The 22,789-nt window shown below is 42.2% G+C and overlaps 1 protein-coding gene across 2 annotated transcripts in view; it reads right to left on the reverse strand.

The window, feature by feature from the left end:
- Window positions 1-8,249: 8,249 nt before the first annotated feature.
- The window catches only part of FAS (Fas cell surface death receptor), a 195,444-nt gene continuing 180,904 nt past the window's right edge, over window positions 8,250-22,789 (reverse strand). The window contains exon 8 of one of the 2 annotated variants that reach the window (XM_078642877.1): window positions 8,250-10,468. In XM_078642877.1, the coding sequence (XP_078499003.1) occupies window positions 10,466-10,468 (3 nt within the window). In that variant the 3' untranslated portion in view covers window positions 8,250-10,465. The remainder of the gene's footprint in view (window positions 10,469-22,789) is intronic. The other variant, XM_078642878.1, reaches the window with a different exon arrangement.

Genomic DNA, 22,789 nt, shown 5'->3' on the forward strand with positions numbered 1-22,789 from the left:
ACCTGTCCAGAAAGCACAGTGCTTTCAAGGATCCTAAGGTTAAACTAGTCAAAAGACAATTCTCTTTCTGGAGCCATCCATACGCTTTGACTTTCTACACGAAGATTGGTCAGGAAGGCATTACGAGTGCCCTTACTCGTTGACAGCAGCATCCACAACCTTTCAAGGGTAGAAGATCAGGATCAACAGAGTCTGGTCTATGTCACCTGGCAACAGGTCGAATGACCAGAGGGACAAATCACAGCTTGGACCAAGTACCCATTAGAGTATCTGTAAAAGTCTAGTTGAATGGCAATAGTGGCCGTGAACAGGTGGGACATGTCTAAAGAATCTCAGTATGGATAATGTTACTTAACCAGAAAGCATCTGTTCTTGGCATGTAGAGCTGTAGATTCACATGCTTTGCATACTCCTGCCATCTTGTGTTGGGTTCGGATGTTTGCACTTTGTTTATCTTCGAAGAAGTCTTTCCAGTCATAAGGTAGGTGACTACTCCTTTCGGTGATAGTGCGCATGGGCATCGACACCATTGTTAGATTGTTTTCCTGCAGAGGGAGAGAATGGAGTTAGTAAGAGCAGAATAGAGATGTCCATGTGTGTGTATATAAAGTAAGAGAGAACTGCAACAGGTATAGTGACCCGGCGAGGGGGGTGGGCGCAGTGAATCTACAGCTCTACATGCCAAGAACATATGCTTACTGGGTAGGTAACATTATCTGTTCGAGGCTTGTGAGCTGTAGATCCCATGCTTTGCATAGACTATACAGCCGTACTATCCCAAAGCGGTGGCTAACCTGTAGCTGTTGCAGTTGTCTGAAAGAGTGTTCTAAGTACTGCCTGGCCTACATTAGCTTGTTGTCTCGCTAACAAATCTACACAATGGTGCTTGGTGAATGTGTGCGGTGTAGGCCATGTTGCAGCTTTACAGATGCCGGCTATGGAGATGTTTCCTAAGAAAGTCATAGTAGTCCCTAGTTTGCTGGTGGAATGCGCGCTAGAGGGTATTGGTAAAGTCCTCTTTTCTTTTGCATAGCATGTTTGAATACATTTAACTATCCACGAACAATACAAGATTTAGCAATAGGATTGTCTTTGTGTGGTGGGGCAAAAGCCACAAAGAGCTGTTTAGTTTTACAAAATGGTTTTGTTCTATCTATGTAATCCAATAATGCTTGTTTAACATCTAATGTGTGTAGAGCGTGTTCAGACACTGAATCTGGTTGAGGAAAGAACACAGGCAACTCAACGGATTGATTGATGTGAAAGGCAGATATAACTTTGGGTAGGAATTTGGGTTGAGTGTGAAGGACCACTTTGTTTTGGTGGACTTGACATAATGGTTCCTCTATGGTTAGTGTCTCAAGCTCACCCACTCTCCTCAGTGATGTAATAGCAATGAGGAAAGCAATTTTCCAAGTGAGAAATTGCAGTTCACATTTATGCAATGGCTCGAAGGGTGGACCCATTAGTCTGGTGAGGACAATGTTAAGATTCCGCACTGGAGCAGGTGGAAGTCTTGGTGGAATAACTTCTTTGAGTCCTTCCTTATTTTGAAGGTAAGCAGCTATTGTAGCGAGATGTAAGCGTATGGATGTGTAAGCTAATCCTGACTGCTGTAAATGTAATAATTACCAAATGATATTTTGAATGGAAGCATCTAGCGGTTTAATATGGTTGTTATTACAATATATAACAATCTGCTGCCATTTAGCCGTGTAGCAACCCCTTGATAGCCAAACTCTATGATTTGAGGTGCCAGATCGCTATGTTGAGAACTTTGGGATCGGGATGTCTTATCTCTCCATGACTCTGTGTGAGGACACTGGATGTGAGATGTAGTTTTTGATAAAAAACTACTGAGAGCACCAACAGGGTAGTGAACCAAGGTTGACGTGTCCATGTGGGGGCTACTAGTGTCAGTGTGAGGGATGTTTGTCTGAGCTTCTGAACCACCAGTTGAATGAGTGTGGGAAGCGGAAAAGCGTAGGCAAATATCCCAGACCAGTTCATCCATAGTGCATTGCCTATGGACAATGGGTGTGGATACCTGGAGGCGAAGTTTGGACATTTTGCATTTTGGTGTGTTGCAAACAGACCTATCTGTTGAAAATCCCACATTTGAAAGAATGGGAGGAGAACTTGTATGGCCTACCTCCAAATGGCTTGTGCAAGGCTTGACAGCTGAATAGTGTGTGCCCCTCCCCTATTTCTGTATGTAATACATGGCTGTCATGTTGTTGGTGTGTATCAGGATAGTTTTGCGTGCAAGGTAAGTCTGAAAGGCTTTGAGCGCTAGAAATACAGCTAGCAGCTCATGATGATTTATATGAAGTTGCTTTTGCTTTTGACTCCACAAACCTTGAATCGTGTGAGTCCGGAGATGAGCTCCCCAAACAGTGAGCGATGTGTATGTTGTTAGCACTGTCTGTGGAACTGGGACGATGAAGGTCACCCTTTAGATAGGTTTTGTTGATTCCATCACTGTAGAGAGCGATGGGTGCGGCCATCTACCAACACTAGATCTGACAATTAACCCTGAGACTGATTCCACAGACGTGCTAAGCATTCCTGAATTATTGCCTGGAAAACTATTATGATGCAAGACGCCATCATTCCCAGTAGTTGCAAATATATACTCGGGCTGGTAATGATTGGTTGGGCTGAAACTTTTAAATTAGAGCCTGAATATTGCAGATTCTGGCTGCATTGGGACAGGCTAGAGTTTTTTGAGTATTGAGAGTGGCTTCTAAGTATGTTTGCATGTTGGAGGGTTGGAGATGGGACTTCAACACATTTACTGTGAACCCGAGATCGTGCAGTAACATAACTGTTATTTGAGTGTACTGGAGACACTTTGGGTAAGAACTGGCTTTGCTCAGCCAATCGTCCAAGTATGATAAGACATGAATATGTTATCTTCGCAGGTGAGTAGCGACTACTGCCAGGCATTTGGTGAATACTCTGGGAGCAGTGGGGACTCCAAATGTAAGCACTTTGAACTGGTAGTGTTGTACCGCTACCACAAACCTGAGATATTTGCGATGAGCAGGATGTATAAGAATATGGAAATATGCGTCCTTTAAATCTAGAGTAGACATAAACTTGCCTTGCTGTAGGAGTGGGAGCACTTGTTGAACTGTCACCATGTGAAAGTGATCTGAGAGAATATATTGATTTAACTCTCTTAGGTCCAACATAGGCCTGAGATAGCAGTCCTTTTTGGGTATTAGAAAGTATACAGAGTACATGCCGGATGTTTGATATTGTAAAGGTACGGGCTCTATATCTCCCCTTTGCAAAAGAGAGTGAACCTCCTGCTTGAGGAGGTGTAGATGCTCTGGTGACATTTTGTGTGAATGTGGAGGAATGTTTGGGATCATTCCTAGGAGCCATCTGTCTGAAGTTATTTTATGCCAGAGGGGGAGGAATTGAGAGAGACATCCCCGACAGGAGTGGAAGGTTCGGAGGAAGAGGATGAAAGTCTCTGTTTCTTTGTTGAGGGAGGCGTACGGGGTGTGGAACCTTTACCTCTTCCCTTGCCATTATTGCCTCTAAATCTACCTCAAAACTAACCTCTTGAAGAGGGTGACTGACTGTTGCCTCTATACGATGTTGAGGTGTTGTCTGTAGACATTCGTTTGAGCCCCCCTGTAGAAGGAGCAAAACAAAAGAACACCAATTGGATGGGGACTGTAGGGCTCCCATAGATTTTACAACGTCTGTGTTCTTCTCCATCTTCTCTCAGAAAATGTCTACCACAGGACTAAAGAGATGCTCTTTATGAAAAGGTAGATTTAGGATAGAAGCCTGGACTTCGGGTTTGAACCCTGAAATTCTAAGCCAGGCGTGCCTTCTTAGCAAGACACTAGTGTTGATTGCACGAGCGGCACTGTCAGCCGCATCTAAAGCGCATCTAATAGAAGTGTTCGAAATTAGTTTCTCTTCCTGAATTAGGTTGTGTGACTTAGCCTTATGGTCATCAGGTAGAACTTGGAGCAATTGTTTCAATTCATCATAGTGCGCTCTATCTTATCTAGCTAAGAGAGCCTGGGTATTCACAATACGCCAGTGATTGGCTGCCTGTACAGCTACTCTTTTTTCCGAGGCATTTATTAGTTTAGATTCCTTGTCTGGAGGAGGGGCATCCACCGAGGTTTGTTAGTTTGCCCATTTATGGGCATTAGAAACCACTAGGGAATCTAATGGTAATTGACCGTTGATATAAACCGGATCTGTTGGTGCAGATTTATACTTATTTACCCTCTGGTGACATTTTGTGTGAACGTGGAGGAATGTTTGTGGGATTGTTGGTAAGCTCCAGGCAATAACCAGATTAGATCATTTCTAGGACCCATCTGTCTGAAGTTATTTTATGCCAGATGGGGAGGAATTGAGAGTGACATGCCCAGACAGGTGTGGAATGATTGGGGGGAAGAGGAGGCAATCACTGTTTGTTTGTTGAGGGGAAGGTGCCGGGTGTGGAATCTTTACCTCTTCCTTTGCCATTATTGCCTCTAAATCCGCCTCAAAAGTAACATCTTGAAGAGGGTGACTGACTGTTGCCTCTATATGATGTTAAGGTGTTGTCTGTAGATATGCTTTTGAGCCCCCCTGTAGAAGGAACGATGTAAAGAACCCTGATTGGATGGGGACTGTAGGGCTCCCATAGATTTTGCAATACCAGTGTCCTTCTTCATCTTCTCTAAGGAAGTGTCTACCACAGGACCAACGAGATACTCTTTATCAAAAGGTAAATTTAAGATAGAAGCCTGGAGTTTGGGTTTAAATCCCAAAATTCTAAGCCAGGCGTGCCTTTTTAGCAAGACACTGGGGTTGATTGCACAAGCGGTAGTGTCAGTTGCATCTAATAGAAGCGTTTGAAAATAGTTTCTCTTACGGAAAAAGGTCGTGTGACTTAGCCTTATGTTCATTAGGTAGAAATTGGAGCAATTGTTCCAATTAAATCGTGCGCTCTGTCTTATCTAGCTAAGAGAGCCTGGGTATTGGCAATACACCAGTGATTGACTGCCTGTGCAGCTACTCCTTTTTCCAAGGCATCTATTAGTTTATATTCCTTGTCTGGAGGAGGGGCATCTTCCGAGGTTTGTGAGTTTGCCCGTTTACTGGCAATAGAAACCACTAGGGAATCCATTGGCAATTGACCCTTGATATAAACCCGATCTGTTGGTGCAGATTTATACTTATCTACCCTTGGTGTAAGAATTCTTCAGCAAACGGGATCTTCAAAAATGTCGTCCGCATGTTTTTGCATGCCCTTAAGCATAGGCAGTGTATGAGTTGATCTCTGGGAACAGCTTAGTGTTTCAAAGAGAAAATCCTCCTCAAGTGACTCTTCATGAAGCTGAACTCAATGATATTCAGCAGCCCTACTTATTAATTCTATGTAGCATACATTATCATCAGGTGGAGAGGGTTTTGTAGGGTATAAATCTGGTTTGTTATCTGCGTTTGGCTCTGTATTATATTCGTCCCATGGATCAGGACTATTATCGTCTACCCCATCCCAATCATCTTGGTTGTCAGGTGATTGTCGTGAATTTGTGGGTGTTATTATTGAATTTGGGTTAGGTGGGGAAGGAGGTGATAGAGGAGGAGGAGAGGGATTAGTACCAACATGTTTTCTCTTAAGAGGAATGTGGTGGTTGTCCTCCGTTCTGATTTGGGTTTTAATGGCAATTGTGCATGAATATGTCCAGTTTTGGGATTGCTGACCAGTAAATTCTTTATTGTTTGATTATTTAAAATCTTACAATACTTCCAATATACAAACATTTTCAAGTTATATAGTACGATACAATAATAAAAAAAAAGACAGTTTTGTCCTTAAAATTGAGATGTTTGGGTCTTAAAACCAGAAATAAAATTTAAAAATTATTTATTTATTGGGATTGCTGACCAGTTCCTTTTGTTTTGGTTTGAAGGCGGGACGTTGAAACAATGCACCTTTGATGGAGTAGTAGAGGTTTTTTGTTTCGATGCCAATATTTTTTGAGCCGATGTTTTGGGCGTCAAAGTGTTAGTATCCGAAGATGATTTTGGTTTCGGTAGCGAAGGAATTGTTACCAAAACGTGTTTCGGTCTCGGTGCCGGGCCCAAAGGCGGTACGTTCGAAACATGGTCTCGGTGCCGACCTTGACCCGAATGCAGAGGAGGGACAAGAGCATTTTTCTTGGGCAGAGGCAGAGTTTGGGGCAGGTGAGGATCGGTATTCACGATACACTGACCCTGGGGGATGTCTTCGTCCATGTCGGAGTCGGCTTCTGAAACGGAAATGTGTTCTCCTTCTTCCTCGGCTCCTTGGGCGTCGAAGACATCATGTTCGGAATCTTCTCCAAAAAGATCTGGAGCGGAACGGCTGTGTTGTTGTTGCATTTCGTGATATAGAACCCAGGGGTCATGGAGCGTCTTCTTGGATCGGAAGGGTCTGTACGCATTACAGTCTTGTTCGTCGTGCTCCAGGGCGAGGCACAAGTTGCACACTTCATGAGAGTCGGTGCGCGGGAACTTGGCGTGGCACAAAGGACAGAATTTAAATGAAGTCCGTTCCATAGACTGCGAGCTGGACCAACGTGGCTAGGCCCATCGTCCTTCCACAAAGTTTCCGATCGAAAAAGATTTTTTTGAACATTACGATACGTGGAGAATGGAAAACCGGATCGAATAACAATACTGTCAAGGGTAAGTGGATTGCGCACCGAGGGGAACCCGAGAAACGGTGTCGAACCGAAGCGCAGCAATTCATGTCCGAAACAGATGGCGGAAAAAATACAATCTAACAATGGAGTCGATACCCATCCTCACTATTATTGGAAGGAGGAGTCACCTACCTCGTGACTGGAAAGACTTCTTCGAAGAAAAACAAAATGCCAACTTCTGGACCCTACAATAGATGTCAGGAGTATGCAAAGCGTGATCTACAGCTCACATGCCTCGAACATAAAATTACCTTGTTTGAACAGTAGGCAACTGTAAATTTAGGACTTCCACTGCGTTTCACATAAGTACTGTGAAGGAGGCACCTTCTTCTGTTGGCAGCCTACATAGCGAGTCTAGCACAGTCTCTGGAGATGTATCCAGCGCCCTAGTATTTTGTAAATCAATGTATAACCTATCGTCAGTAAACAGAGAAGCAAGTAGGTTGCCTGCCTCCTCATTAACATCAGTGTCATGGGAAACATTTTGCATACTCAGAACCGCTTTAGAGTTATTTTCTGACAGTGCTGGCATTGAGACAGTGGTAGAGGATTAAAGTCTGGTTGCAAATTCACTGGTTGTGCTTTCATAATCAAGTAGCACAACATATGCCTACAAAGGGTTCAACATTGATTCAAGGTTACAAAGTGGCATCCAAATAGGGTCCTCATGAAGTGAGTATCAGCACTGGGATGGAAGGTACTGGTATGAGCCATAGGGCTAGAGTGTAGACTCTGTAATAGGCGCAGGAGCCTCTCAATGCTCCATGGGTCCCAAAGGTACACTAGAGGGTGCGCTGAAGTGTCTGAAAGAGCTGCAACATGGCTACTTCGAAATCAGTGATTTAAAGCATGATCTACGGCAGGACCCAGTCAGAGTCTGTAAGTGCTTATAAGTCCTTTCAACTGACGACCTTGCACTTCTCATCTACTTTTGAGTGGCTGGACAGGGTAGAGTCTCACTTAGATGTATTCTGCTTATGGTGCATTCCATTTCAGCTTATCTGAAAGACTTCAAGCAGGAATGGGACTTTCTTTGGAACAGACTCCACGAACAGCAAGTGGCATGTAACTTGGAGTGGAACTTCTGCAAAAACCATAACATCTTCTTGTATTAAGTGATGTAGTTACACCACTCGGTACCGCATCGCCTTTGGGTGCATGAGGGCACATTTATTGAATACGTTTGAGTCTTGCCCGGAGCCCAAGCACCATTGGCTCATGCCACACCAGTCCATGACCGACATCTGCTCCCTACAGCGGCAGCACTTCATGAATCTGATCAGTTTCAGGGAGATATTGTCCCTGGCACTCTAAATGAGAAAAGTATGATGGCATCAGAAGACCGACAGAGTTGAGTCAGAGCTCCGGATCCTCACTGAAAGGTGCGACAGGAAAGGAATTGATGTTATTATGCAGAAGTGTTGCTCTTTTCCATCTCTTCCACAGTAGTATGGATTCACTATAGAATCACATCGGCCACCGATCGAAGGAAGGGAGCATTGTTAAAGCATTCTCTATACCTAGTTTGGGACCTGGGGATATTCAAAAGTTGAGGAATCTGCCGTTAGAAGTAACCAGCAGAAATTAGTTTGGTGTCCTGTAGTTTCACAGTTGGGGCCAATAACTTTGCAGCCTTACTTTAAACGCGAATTGTGCATTCAAACAAAGTAACATTAGTGCAAAAGCAACACACTCACCCTCTCCATTGCAATAAACATCAACTGGAATAAATGGTTACAAGGTGATCACCGAGTCGCTTGGCTGGCATTGATTCCAATAGTGATCAGCACAAAGAGTACACCATGCAAGAAATTCAAGTACCTTGAAGAGAGCTACACTTATTTACGCAAGGTGAGCTGCAGGAGAGTTCATTAAAATGTACTGACCATAAGTTTGCTAGGTCAACGGCAGCGGCGGTTATCTTTGGGCTAAACCAAGACCTGTGTTATTAACTGTGGTAACTGCAGTCACATGTTGTTCTATGTCAAACTATACTTCTTTCACCTCCATTCCAATTCAAGCATGCAGCGTAGCAAATATTATTCACGATTTTCAATCATGTTGCCATCATGAAAGTACATATCCAAAAATTCAAAATCAGGCCATCCGTGAAACGACATATTGGCGTGATCAAAGTTGATAAGGCTATAAATGGTTGCACTAGTCACACAGAGGATGAGAGAAGTGTTGTTGTTGTTGCTGATGTAGGCACAAGATGGAGATACTGAAAAACTGACGCTAGATTTTGTCATCAATCTGTGTTGGTGACTCCTTATCAGTCTAGGATTCTACATTCACGCTAGTGTAATCTGCTCAAAAGTGAAACCTACCCATTCTAATACCTGGGGACAGACCAAGAGGGAGTAAAATCATGTGGAGCAAGAACTAGAGATTTCCAAATGCAAAGAGGTCAAGGAGCAAGATCTAATGCAGGCACAGAGACGCCTGCACACAGACAAAAGCGGCAATTCAGCTAAAAGAGGGTGCAGCACAGCTGACATCTGCAATTGCATCACAGGACACCAAAAGAGCATGACAAACCACACCCATCTGGTTATGTATGGTGCATGACCGTCTACTTTGGTGACTGAGGGTAACTCCCATTCGAATCATATACATATCCTCAGCCCACTTTGCTGAGCTCAGATGCTAGTTACTGCACCTGCAGCCCAGATCCAGCAACCCGTCTTATCTCTGAAACCAAGATCTCACAGCAGTGTAACCCGACAGCACCACAAGTCTTCAAATTATTATTAGCTCTTTATTCCACAATTTCTTAATTTGCATGTACATCAGATGTATAGCGTCATTCGCACCTAGATTGAAGTTGAAGCCAAAGGAGATGATGTCACTGAGAAAGGTGGTAGCAGAAGAAAGAGGTCCGATGATAGAGTTCTGGAGTGCATCAGCATAGAAAAGTTCAGTGGTAAAAAACCAAGAGGAGCACTGGATGCCCAGGAATAATATGCCAAATTGGATGAGAAACATTCCAGTTCAATACTCATGATGAAGAGAGGAAGGAAGTTATCAACAAGGTTGGGTGGTCAACCCACTTAAAAGACAGTAAAGAGTTGTAAGAAGGTAAAATTGTTGGAGGCATCGAAGAGGGCTGTTGCTGTAGAGTGAAGCTCATGAAAGCCAGATTGCAGCTGAATAATTAGACTGAAAGAGGATAAGTAGAGTGTGAGATGGCTGGATATACAAAAACATATATACACAAGCTGAATACTGAATGTGAAAATAGGGAAGCAGCATGTTTAAAATATGCAATGTTCTAGGGACACAGTCAGTCAGTCAAAATATCTTTATTCGGCTAACTACAAGCCATAAAAGAATACATCAACAGAACATTTGAAACAGATTAAAAACATAAGTAATATGTTATAGAACAATAGCAAATTCACTGTCAGAACATCGAGATTATAGTTGGTGGTATAACACAAGATAGCAGCATTTGAGGAACGGGTCATAAATACATTCATAACAGCCCCCTGTCCCCTGTCCCAATAGACGGTAAGCCCAGAGGTACTTATTTAAAAAATAAAAATTTAAAAAAAGTCATTCACCAACAATATCACATAATCGAACAGCCGAAGAAATATATCAGTAAATCATTAAACAGGGACACAATATTCAACATGAACCACAATGTAAAGATGTCACTAAGTTGTGGCAAATTTGCGGTGCATCAAATAACTTATGAGATTCATTAAAAGTGCAAAACATACCTGGATATGTTTTTGGTAAATTCACTGATTGACCTAAAAAAGGAAGAGAGGATTAAGTACATTTATTTTTTACCCAGCAGAAAGTCAATGTTACAAGTGCTTACACAATGAGAACGGTGCTTTGCATATGCTAGTTTATCGCTAGTAAATCAATATTATTATAATTTATTTATGGCTGTTAGAATTCAAGTTGTTTACATCTGTGTTGACCTGTGATCTACCTTGGGAACTATGCCCACATCATGGTACCATGCTAAGCTGCACTTTCACAATTCACATTGATTCTGGTAAATAATAAGGCAATGATTTCGACATTGAAGGTCAGGAATGTTTATTAAACGATAAAAACGACATACAATTCAATTTCCCAACTTTTGCACATGGTCCAATTTAAGACCACATATCCCTGCACACAGTGACACATATTATGGTATTTTATTTCATTGACCGTAGGGAATTTGTTGCACTCTGTTTATTGACCTCACCCACTTTCCATACTCATAATGTATGGAGGGGATTTAAAATAAGGGCTGAAAACAATGCTTTCAGGCCCCCCTCCCCCCAAACTATCTAGCCCATTAGCTTCCTAAAATAATTGTAAACAATTTCAAGTCAATATATAAAAAAGTGGACACATTCTCTTCCTGGTTCTAAAGAACCAAATACACCTTATGCTTGCAAGTTATATATGACATGCCAATTGGTGACTTAGCTGTGTTCTGCTCAACGATGATTTACATCACACCACCCTCATGAAGTCCAGTCTAGGCAACACCAACTCTGCAAGCCATAGGTCCAGCGCCCTCATTTTGTTCTTTGAAAAGTCATTGGATCCCTGGCCAGCTAACAGTTTGCCACACACATTGATACACATGCCATTCTTGATCATTTATAAAAAAACAACAATAATCTGCTTCTTGGCTAATGATGCCACATTGTATTGTACTGTATTGTAATTGCATTTATACAGTGCTTACTACCTCTGATGAGACGTCAAAGTGCTTTTTCGGGTAGTCCATTAAAGGATTAGTTGTGAATTAGTATGGTGAAAATATGAAAGTAATTTGAGTGGTGGATATGTTAGTCAGTTATTTGGATTGAGAAGGATAGCGAAGGGGTAGAAGAGGTAAAAAGGTTTGCATTTATATATCTCTTGCTATCCTTGATGAGGTGCTGAAGTGCTTTTTCGGCGAGTAGCACGCTAGATAGTTTACATCTCCTTCGGTCAAGCAGTCTTTGTTTGTTCTGACTCAAGAGTGGGTAGACTCTGTGTTTGCCTTCTTTGATAATTAAATCAAATCCATCTATGCCTACCTTCCCACCTATTGATCCATGCCAATCTCTGCAAAGCAGGAACCCACCCACGATATCCTCTTTTGAGGAAATCAATGATGCGCCACGGTTAATGGAATTTGAACCCGTAACCATTGATGAAGTACTTGAAGGCCTAAGTAAAATTAAATCGGGTTCCCCAGCAGACCCATTTTCTCCCCGCGCCTGCACTAAGATTACGCCGCTTCTTGCTAATTCTTTAACCGAAATTTTCAACATGTTATTAGAGCAAGCCAATGTACCGATTAGGTGGAAACATGCGCAAGTCAAGCCAATTCTTAAAAAACCATCAGCTGATCCTTCCCTACCAGCTCATTATCGTCCCATTTCCCTGCTACCTTACTTTGGGAGGGTATTGGAGCATTTAATCAACAAACGGTTCACTGCTTACATAGAGAACTACGGTCTCTTGGACCCGTCACAGTCCGGCTTCCGTGCTGCCCATGGCACGGAGACTGCAGTGCTTGAGATTGTTGACAACATTAGGCTCACATTGGACAGAGGGGAACCAGCAATTTTGGTTCTCCTTGATTTGTCCGCGGCATTCAATACCATCTCCCACAGTATCTTGAAACATCGACTGTGGGAGGTGGGTATCAGAGGGAAGGCTCTGGACTGGTTCCAGAGCTGTCTAACAGACCGTTTTACCACCGTTCATGTTGAGTCATTAGTCTCATGCAGTCGTCCTGTCACAGGGCTCTATACTCAGCCCAATGCTGTTTAATTTGTATTTAACTCCATTAGCTCATATCATCAGATCGTATGGTTTTGAGACTGTGTCGTATGCCGACGATACACAACTACTTGTCACCTGTGGCTCTGATTACGTTGGCACACGTTCACGCTTCAAAAGTTGTATGATCAATATAAATAACTGGATGAGTAGTAACAAGCTACAATTGAATGGCAACAAAATCAAAATTATTCTTTTTGGTAAAGCAGAGGAATTCTGGTCACAAGATTGGTGGCCTTAGGAATTAGGCTCATGTCCCTCTCCTAAGTCAGCAGTACGAAACCTATGAATTACAATCGACTGGACTTTTTCAATGAAAACCCATGTCAATCAGGTCCTAGGTATCTGCTATGGGATTATGCGCAATCTCCGTAAAATCTTTAAGTGGATTCCCACTGAAGCAAGGAAACCGCTGGTGCAGGTTCTAGTCATCAGCCGTCTTGATTACGGAAATGCCCTGCTCACAGCATCAAATGAAGATCTTTCCAAGCTTCAGATCCTTCAGATTACTGCAGCCAGATTGGTCCTTGACCTTCCCCCCAGATCTCCAGCTGCCCCTAACCTTAAAAATCTTCACTGGCTCCCAGTGCGTCTAAGAAGCCATTTCAAAATTCCAAGACTTACCCATAAGACAATGTACGATACCGGCCCTAAGTATTTAGCAAAAAAGCTCCAATGGTATATACCAAAGAGATTGTTAAGGTCTGGCACCAAATCATATTTGGTTCAGCCGCGTGCACGTACATCTCGTAATGGCTGTCACTCTTTTTCTTATCTTGCTCCCATGCTATGGAACAAACTGCCATCACATCTTGTATCCATAGTGGATCATAAATGTTTCTGTAAACATCTTAAAACTTGGCTTTTTCCTAAGTAAACACCTTCATAAATAATTACTTGGCCAGGTCAGGAGTTGTGGTCTTTTGTCGCTGTTTGTTCTGCTGCAAGCACCTTGAGACCTTCCAGTGATAAGTGCGCTCTATAAGAATATTTGAATTGACTTGACTACTACGGAACCCATAAAGGATTGGTTGTGAATTAGTATAGTCTGTTATTTGGATTTCAAAGGATATTGGAGGGATAGGAGGGAAGGATTTATAATTGGTTTTTTTGTTTGTATTTTTGTTTATTTGTTTTGGAGCTCATAAAAGTAGGAGGAGGCTTGGGATGAGAAAAGGGGAGGTGGAGGGTGACTACTAAAGGGAGGTGGAGGGAGGAAGAGTCAGAGGGAGGGTTAAAAAAGGCTTGTTTTGGGTGATGAGAATAGTAAAAAGAGGTATAAGATGATGCAAGGAGGGGGGAGTAGGGAAGAGTGTCGAAAGTGTTATTTTGGGGATCATAGTAGTGGCATGAGGTTTGGGATGAATGAGAGAATGAGATGTCCTGCACATCTAACCTGGGCTTCTATTGGAATCCTATAACGCATATTAGCAAGCCCATTGTCGCCGTTTTAGCGGCAGTTTCCTGCCGCTAAAACTGCGATCATTTTAAAGAGGTTCTTGCTAATATGCCCCATTGTTTCCAAACTCAATGGTACTTGTTTTATCTACATCGGAGGATGACAAGCTGAGTAAACCCAGGTTGGGATTTAAAACTGTGACCATAAGGTCACACACAGATATATGCAGCATTAGACCCTGCGTTGTATGGCTTTACACATTTGTTTAAGAGAAGAATTGAGCCGGTTTGAATGTAATGATAATTTCCCACATTCAAACGTTTGCTGTAAATTTGAGGAACTTACTTTTGAAATTCCTCATACCGAAATTAGGGAAAGGTAGTGTATGCAGATACACACATATTAAAAATATTATGAACAACTGCTGTTTTACTGGGTAATGAACTTTATATACGCCATTCAATATACAATTTATTCTTATGTATCACTAAATCCGATAAAAGGAAAGGAAAATGCTTCTTACCAGTATGCATCTGTTCTTGGCATGTAGGGCTGCAGAACCACACACTATTGCATTAGATCACCATCTGGTGGTGGGCCCTGATGATTACACTTTGTTGTTGTATTGGAAGAGTCATTGGGCCAGATGTAGGTAATTCATATTTACCGACTCTTAAATACCGAATTTTACCGATTCGGTATTTAAGAGTCGGTAAATATGAAGGGGGGAGATGTAGGTATTACAGAATCTGTAAATACCGAATCTTTAAGATTCGGTATTTACCGATTCTGTAAATACCGAATCGGTATTGCCCATTGATTCCTATGGACCTTGAAGCCCATAGGAATCAATGGGCAATACCGATTCTGTAATTACAGAATCGGTAATACCGATTTTAGCAAGGGTGCAGGGGGTGTCACTTTGACACCCTCTAGCACCCCAAAGACGGGCATGTGAGCCATGTGGCACACATTAGGGCATGTCTGTCTGTCACATGGCTAGGGTGTGCATGCACACATGTGCATGCACACCTGGATTCGGTATTTTACCACACAATTGGATTGTGTGGTAAAATACCGAATCTGTAAGGCCTGTGGCACTCTCAGGAGTGCCACCTACATTTGGATATACCGAATCGGTAAAAAATACCGATTCGGTATTTTACAGAATCGGTAAATTTACCGAATCGGTAAATTTACCGATTCTGTAAAAATATGCCCCTACAAACCAATTCTTACTTACCGGTCGGTAACGGCCGAAAATACCGATTTTCGGCCGTTACCGACCGACCTACATCTGGCCCTTTGTCTGTTGGATGACTCCTCCCTTAGATCGTAGTGCGCATTGGCATCAACTCCATCGTCAGATTGTTTTCGCCATTGGGCAAATGATGGAGTTGTATGAGTACAGATAAAGATCACCATTTGTTGTGTACCTAAATAAGATAATACTGCAACAGATACATGCAGGCGGGTGGGCGTGTGTGGTTCTGCAACCCTACATGCCAAGAACAAATGCATACTGGTAAGTAGCATTTTCCGTTCGAGGCATATGGGCTGCAGACCACACACTATTGCATAGATTGCACAGCAGTTTCTCCCTTAGCGGTGACCACCCGCATCTGTTGCAGTAGTTTGAAATAATGTTTTGAGTACAGCCTGGCCCACACTTGCTTGTTGTTTTGTCTGCACATCTACACAGTAGTGTTTTGTAAATGTGTGCGGATTAGACCATGTAGCTGCTCTACGGATGTCATCTAATGGTATATTTCCTAGGAATGCCATAGATGCCCCTAATTTACGGGTAGAATGAACCCTGGGGGAATGGATAGAGTGTGTTTTGCTTTTTGGAAACAAATTTGAATGCACTTAACAATCCATCTTGCAATGCCTGATTTTGAAATAGGATTGCCCTTATGTGCTTATGTGGAGGAGAAAAGGACACAAACAGTTATTTAGTTTTACGAAATGGTTTTGTCCTATCAATGTAGTAGAGAAGCGCTCTTTTTACATCTAATGTATGTAGAGCTCTTTCTGCAACTGTTTGCGGTTGAGGAAAAAATACTGGCAACTCAATAGATTGGTTGAGGTGGAAAGGTGAAATAACCTTTGTCAGAAACTCTGGATTTGTTTTAAGAACCACTTTATTGTGATGAAGTTGTATAAATGGTTCTTGAATTGTTAATGCCTGGATCTCACTTACTCTTCTGAGTGAGGTAACAGCTACTAAAAGAGCAACTTTCCAAGTAAGGAACTGTAATTCACACTTATGTAATGGTTCGAAAGGAGGACCCATAAGTCTTGTGAGAACAATATTTAAATTCCATACTGGAGTGGGTGGTATTCTGGGAGGAATTATTCTTTTGAGTCCTTCCATAAACGCTTTGATTGCAGGTACTCTAAACAATGACAAATGTTGTCTGTTTTGAAGATATGCTGCTATAGCAGCAAGATGTAACCTGATTGAGGAGTACGCTAAGTCAGATCTTTGCAGAAGTAACAGGTAGCATATGATGATTTGTATGGAAACATCTAAGGGGTTGATGTTGTTATTTGTGCAATATACAACAAACCTTTTCCACTTTGCTGCATAGCATGCTATAGTGGTAGGACGTCTTGCTTCTTTTATGACATTCATGCAATCAGGTGGTAAATTTAGATATCCAAATTCTAAGACCTCAGGAGCCAAATCGCTAGATTGAGCTGCATTGGGCCTGGATGCATAATCTCTCCATGGTTCTGTGTCAGTAGATGTGGGGAGAGTTTTAATTTGTGATGTGGTACTACTGAGAGCTCTAGTAGCGAGGTGTACCAGGGTTGTGTTGCCCACGTTGGTGCTATGAGAATCAATGTGTGAGAATGTTTCTGTAGCTTGCGTACCACTAATGGAATTAGTGGGAGAGGTGGAAAAGCGTACGCAAATTTGTTTGACCAGTTCATCCATACCGCATTGCCTTTGGATAATGGGTGTGGATAACTGGCGGCGAAGCTTGGGTATTTGGAGTTGTGGTGTGTAGCAAACAGATCTATATCTGGTTGACCCCACTTTTGAAAAAATGGCTAAAGAACTAGATGATGAAGTTCCCATTCGTGTATCTGTTGTCTCTGACGACTTAACAGATCTGCAACTTGATTGTGAACTCCTGGTAGATGTTCTGCTAACAGAAAATTTTTCTGAGGAATGGCCCACTTCCATATGCTCTGCGCCAGCCGGGAGAGCTGTAGGGAGTGTGTTCCTCCTTGTTTTTGAATGTAATACATTGCTGTCATATTGTCCGTCCGGACTAGTACAGCTTTGTTCGATAGGTAATGCTGAAACGATTTTAGAGCTAGAAAAATCGCTAGTAACTCCAGATGATTTATGTGGAGTAGTTTTTGTTGCAGTGTCCATGTACCCTGTACTGTGTGTCTTTGTAAATGCACTCCCCATCCTGTGAGAGATGCGTCTGTGGTTAGTATAATTTGTGGAACCGGTTCTATAAACGGCCGGCCCATGGAAAGGTTTTTGGTGTTCCACCATTGCAGAGAGCGATATGTCCGGTCTTCTACCACCACCAGACTGTTATTTGTTGCTGAGCCTGATTCCACTGACTTGCCAAGCACTCTTATATGGGGCGCATTTGTAGTCTTGCGTATGGTACTATGAAAATGCAAGATGCCATTATTCCAATTAGTTGCATGAACACTCGAGCTGGTAGTGAGTGTTGTGGCTGGAATCTTTTGATAAGATCCTGCATAGTTTGTATTCTTGTTGGGTTGGGGTACGCTATTGCCTTGGAGGTATCTATTGTGGCACCTAGATACTGCTGCGACAGGGACGGCTGGAGATGTGACTTCTTTTGATTTACTGTAAATCCCAGTTTGTGTAACAGGCATATTGTTTGATGCGTGTGCTGTACACATTGGTTGTATGACTTGGATTTTATTAACCAGTCGTCCAGATAAGGGAAGACATGAATGTTGTCCCTTCTTAAGTGTGCTGCTACTACTGCTAGACACTTTGTGAACACTCGAGGTACTGTAGTTACTCCGAAAGGGAGTACCTTGAATTGGTGGACCTTCTAGTATGAACCGTAGGTACTTTCTGTGCGATTGATGGAAGTGAAAGTGGAAGTAGGCGTCCTTGAGATCTAGGGCTAGATGTAGGTAATTCTAATTTACCGATTCATAAATACCGAATTTTACCGATTCGGTATTTATGAATCGGTAAATTAGAAGGATGCAGATGTAGGTCATTTTTAAATAACAATTACCGATTCTGTAAGATTCGGTATTTACCGATTCGGTAAATACCGAATCAGTATTGCCCATTGATTCCTATGGGCCTTGAAGCCCATAGGAATCAATGGGCAATACCGATTCGGTATTTACCGAATCGGTAAATACCGAATCCTGCAAGGGTGCAGGGGGTGTCACTTTGACACCCTCTAGCACCCCAAGTACAGGCTTGTGTGACATGTGGCACACATGCATGCCCTAAGGGCATGTCTGTGTGTCACATGGCACAGGTGTGCATGCACAGATGTGCATGCACACCTGAATTCGGTATTTTACCACACAATAGAATTGTGTGGTAAAATACCGACTCTTAAGGGCCTGTGGCACTCTTCGAAGTGCTAGCTACATCTAGAATTACAGAATCTGTATATTTTCCCATTCGGTAATTTACCAAATCGGTAATTTTACCGAATCGATAAATATACCGTTTCTGTAATTTTAAGCCCCCTACATTGCAAAACCCAAATAGTGGTCGGTAACGGCCGAAATCGGGCGTTACCGACCGGTATTTGGGCTCCTACATCTGGCCTCTAATGTGGCAAGGAAGTCGCCTTTCTTTAGCAACGGTAGAACCTGTTGTAGTGTGACCATATGAAAGTGGTCTGGCATGGGGTGTATTTTGAGTTTCTATCTCTTTTAAGCATTCAATATGTAAAGTATATATTACTAATATTGAATGTTGAGATATTAGGAGCGCGCGAGACCATTGTCTAAGCGACTTTAGTTATTGGGATCGTTAGTGATGGAGGAGTAATAAGGGGGTATCGTTGGGAAACTTCGGTTCTAACATATCCATTGGTGTAGTAGCCATACTGAGATGTCGTCGATATTCTGTTGGGAATTTGATTGCTGTAAGACCTTGGACTGAGTAATTGAGGTTTACTGAATCGCTTTTGATAGAGGAGTCATTGAGGTCGTATATATGGAAACCTAGGTTATAATATATCATTGATTGGAGAAATCACCATTCTAGAACAGCGTAGTTTTTATTCTGAAAAAAGTATAGCGTCCTCCTTTGTTGTGTGTGTTGCACACTGAAACCGTTGCTTGACAAACTTTTGTTGAACCGATATTGGGTTTTATTACGGGAGAAATGTGGATCTTACTGGGAGAAGGTGAGCTTTCATCATATAGTGTGATGTGAATCTGCCGTTTCATGATGGCGCCGCCATGGAGAGAGGAATGTAGTCACCTTCTCTATTTTCAAAAGATGTTCTTAATCTTGAACTCTCACGAGATTATCGTGTCACTGGATTCTGTGGGACGCCGAAGATTAGCGGTTACAGGTATGCCGGGGTTTACAAGGCTGAAAGTTTGACTACGAATTTATACCAGATAGTGGGGCATAATAATTGATTGGTAATTTCCTAACTTACAGGTTTCCCCGTACTGCAGGGACCGGTTGTCAGAAACGGAACGATTGGTTCCGTGTATATAATATCATTGCTCAGGTATACGATCGAAGTGTTAAGAACACAATCCCAGGTACGTTGGTGGGAACAATAGTAGTGTAAGAGTGTCGCACATTAGGAGTTGATAAGAATTCAACTGAGCAGCCTCGTATACATATCTTTTCAGGCTGCCACTGACACTTAGGAACCTTTGGAATACTGAGACTAAATGGTTTCGCGTTAAACATTCGAAGGAGAAGATTTTGATTTAGATGTACAGCGGCCATTTTCTGTAAGTAAGTACTGGGATTTGAGTACTTTTGAGTAATAAACATTATGGGCCCAATGTAGGTAATTCCAGATTACCGATTCTTAAATACCGAATCATACCGATACGGTATTTAAGAACTGGCAATCGGGATTTAGGTAATTTTACCGATTTCATTACAGAATCGGTATGATTGGGTAATTGCCATTCATTCCTATGGGCCTGTAGGCCCATAGGAATGAATGTCAATTACCGAATCGGTAAATACCGATTTGGTAATTGAGGGAAACATTGAAGGGTGGCAGGGAGTCACTTTGACACCCTGTTGCACCCCTCAATTGTGCATGGGTGCACATGTTGCAGACATACATGCCCTTAGGGCATGTATGTCTGCAACATGGCACTGTTGAAAAAGCAAAAAAAAAATGCTTTTTAAAGGTTTTTTTTTATTATTTACCACCAACTTCTAGTTGGTGGTAAATAACGAATTCTTAGACCCCTGTAGCACTGATTGCAGTGCTACCTACATGTCAAAATACAGAATCGGTAATTTTACCGATTCTGTATTTTACAGAATCGGTAAAATGACCGATTCTGTATCTCAACATGCCCCTACATCTCCATCTTCAAATACCGGTCGGTAACGGCTGAAATCGGCCGTTACCGACCGGTATTTGGCGACCTACATCGGGCCCTAAGATCCTGCATCTTATATTTAGGTTTTTGTGAAATAAGTGTAGTGACATATAGTTGAGGTCTCATGCCTCCGTTGTTTTTGAATCCTAATAAAGTGTTGTCTGTTTTTTTTCTTGATTTGAGGTGCTAAAATGATTCACGGGTGTTTGTTAATTCATAACCACACACGGGTCTGTTTTTTAGTCTGATTCACTTGTCACTATGGGGAGTATGAGGTACATGACTATAATCTTTTTAACCAAATGTGCCGCATTGATTATATACTGCTCGCATGCTAATAGTTGCTGAGAGGATGCAGAGTGACCACAATCCTCTGTGTCTTAGCTTGCTAGCAATCTGTGGTAGCCATTTACCAGACACTCTCCTGCCTCACCTTTCTGGCAACACTGAACTAATGATATGCCATGCCTCAAATGGCACCAAGTCTCCGCCCACCCTAATACCCTGCCTGCCTTTAGCTCTGACTTGTAAGTTGTCATTGCCAAGTTGAATTCTTGCCCCAGTGGGGAAATCGACGCCCTTGAAATGGGGGACCAGCACAAAAAATTCTTTAATCACATTTTGTCATATCTTATGGCCCTTATGCCCCATTCCTCAAGGTGCTTTCACAAGCGCAGCTCTTGATTTAACAAGGATTGCATAAAATCTAAAAAACACTTTGCATTGCCCATCAACTTTAAGGAAATTGCCTGTAACCAGTCTTCTAGGAAAGCTTTTAAGCTAAGTTTATCTAAAGCCAAGCAGAACTGGGATAACAAGAGGTGGCGGGATCTACTGGAGGCTTGCTCTGCAAAGACACCACTAAATTTGTATCTTCGGTCAAATGGGGAAACAACGCATCTATGTCCCAACCAGTATACTATACCTTACCACTAGTCTGGTTTGAATGTATACACCAAATGATTCCAGTGCCTCTATTGACGAGTTTCCTCCATTAGGTTAACCCCCAAGTCATGCAGCACCATTGTTTGAATTACAAGATATAAATGCCTCCCTTAATGCCAGTACAAGGGGGAGGGCTCCTGAGCCCGATGGCGTACCCGTGGACATTTTTATACACAACGAAGAAAACTGATCAATACACATAATGGTGCTTTTTAATGCCACTGAAAAAGGAGCCCAGATTCATGGAATGTAGCTGAAGTAATTCTAATCTATAAAGAAGGCGATCTAAATGTTCCAGTAAATTAAACTATTAAATCTAATAATCTAGTAATCTATTCAGTTTAATAATTACATTCAAAAGGTTTTCTGTCGTCTATCTCTGAATAAAATTCAGGACTGGATTTACGATAATGATATCCCAACACCTTTTCAAGCTGGTTTAAGCAGAAAAACGAGTACCATAGGCCAGGTTTTTAATTTTTTACTTCTGTACCGGAAGATAATACTCATCGGCAGAGGCAACTTGTATGTTGCCTTTGTCAATATTAATTCTGCCTTTGACCTCATTCCCCGCCAAAAGCTATGACACATTCTCCAGGAAATCGGAATGCCCCCTGATATTTTGTCATTAGTTATTCAATTGCATGATGGCAATTATACTAAAATGTGTTGGGGCACACAGGGACAGCTCATTGACCGAATTCCTATTAGTGAAGGAGTCCGGCAGGGCTATGTCCAAGCCCCTACATTGTTTTCCCTTTATCTTAGTAACAAGGTACACTTTCTATCCCAGTATCCTTCTAATGCGCCTTCCCTAGCTAGTGTAAAAACACCCATTTTACTTTTCGCTGATGACACTGCTGATCTCCAAAACCCCCAGCGGACTTCATCACTTGTTGATCCGCTTTGATGAGTTTTGCCGCAGCCACGGATTATAGATCAACACAGCAAAGCCTAAATTTCTGACACTCAACCAGCACAAGAACTACAAGGGGAGGCTTGTCCTATGGGTTGAGCATTTCGAAAAGGTGGAATTGTTTGATATCTTAGACATCAAGCTGACTGTATAATGATGTGGAAGCCCCATGTAGACAAAATGACCATAAAACACAGATGAATAGTGGGTGCCATCCTCAAGGAACACCGTATTTCATTTACCAAACCTACAGCACCAGCTTTGCAGATCTTCGAAGACAAAGCATTGGGAGCTGCCCTTTACGGCACAGTTTGGGGCTTTTATAACACCCAGGAGATGACTATATCAGAAAACAAGGTGCTAAGAAACTTAGCTTTCAAATTAGTACACCCTTACATCCTCTCACATTTGACATGGTGTCAGGTGGACACCAGTGAGAAGGAGGAT

Source organism: Lissotriton helveticus, chromosome 5_1 (assembly GCF_964261635.1).
Source record: "Lissotriton helveticus chromosome 5_1, aLisHel1.1, whole genome shotgun sequence".
Classification (NCBI taxonomy): Eukaryota; Metazoa; Chordata; class Amphibia; order Caudata; family Salamandridae; genus Lissotriton; species Lissotriton helveticus.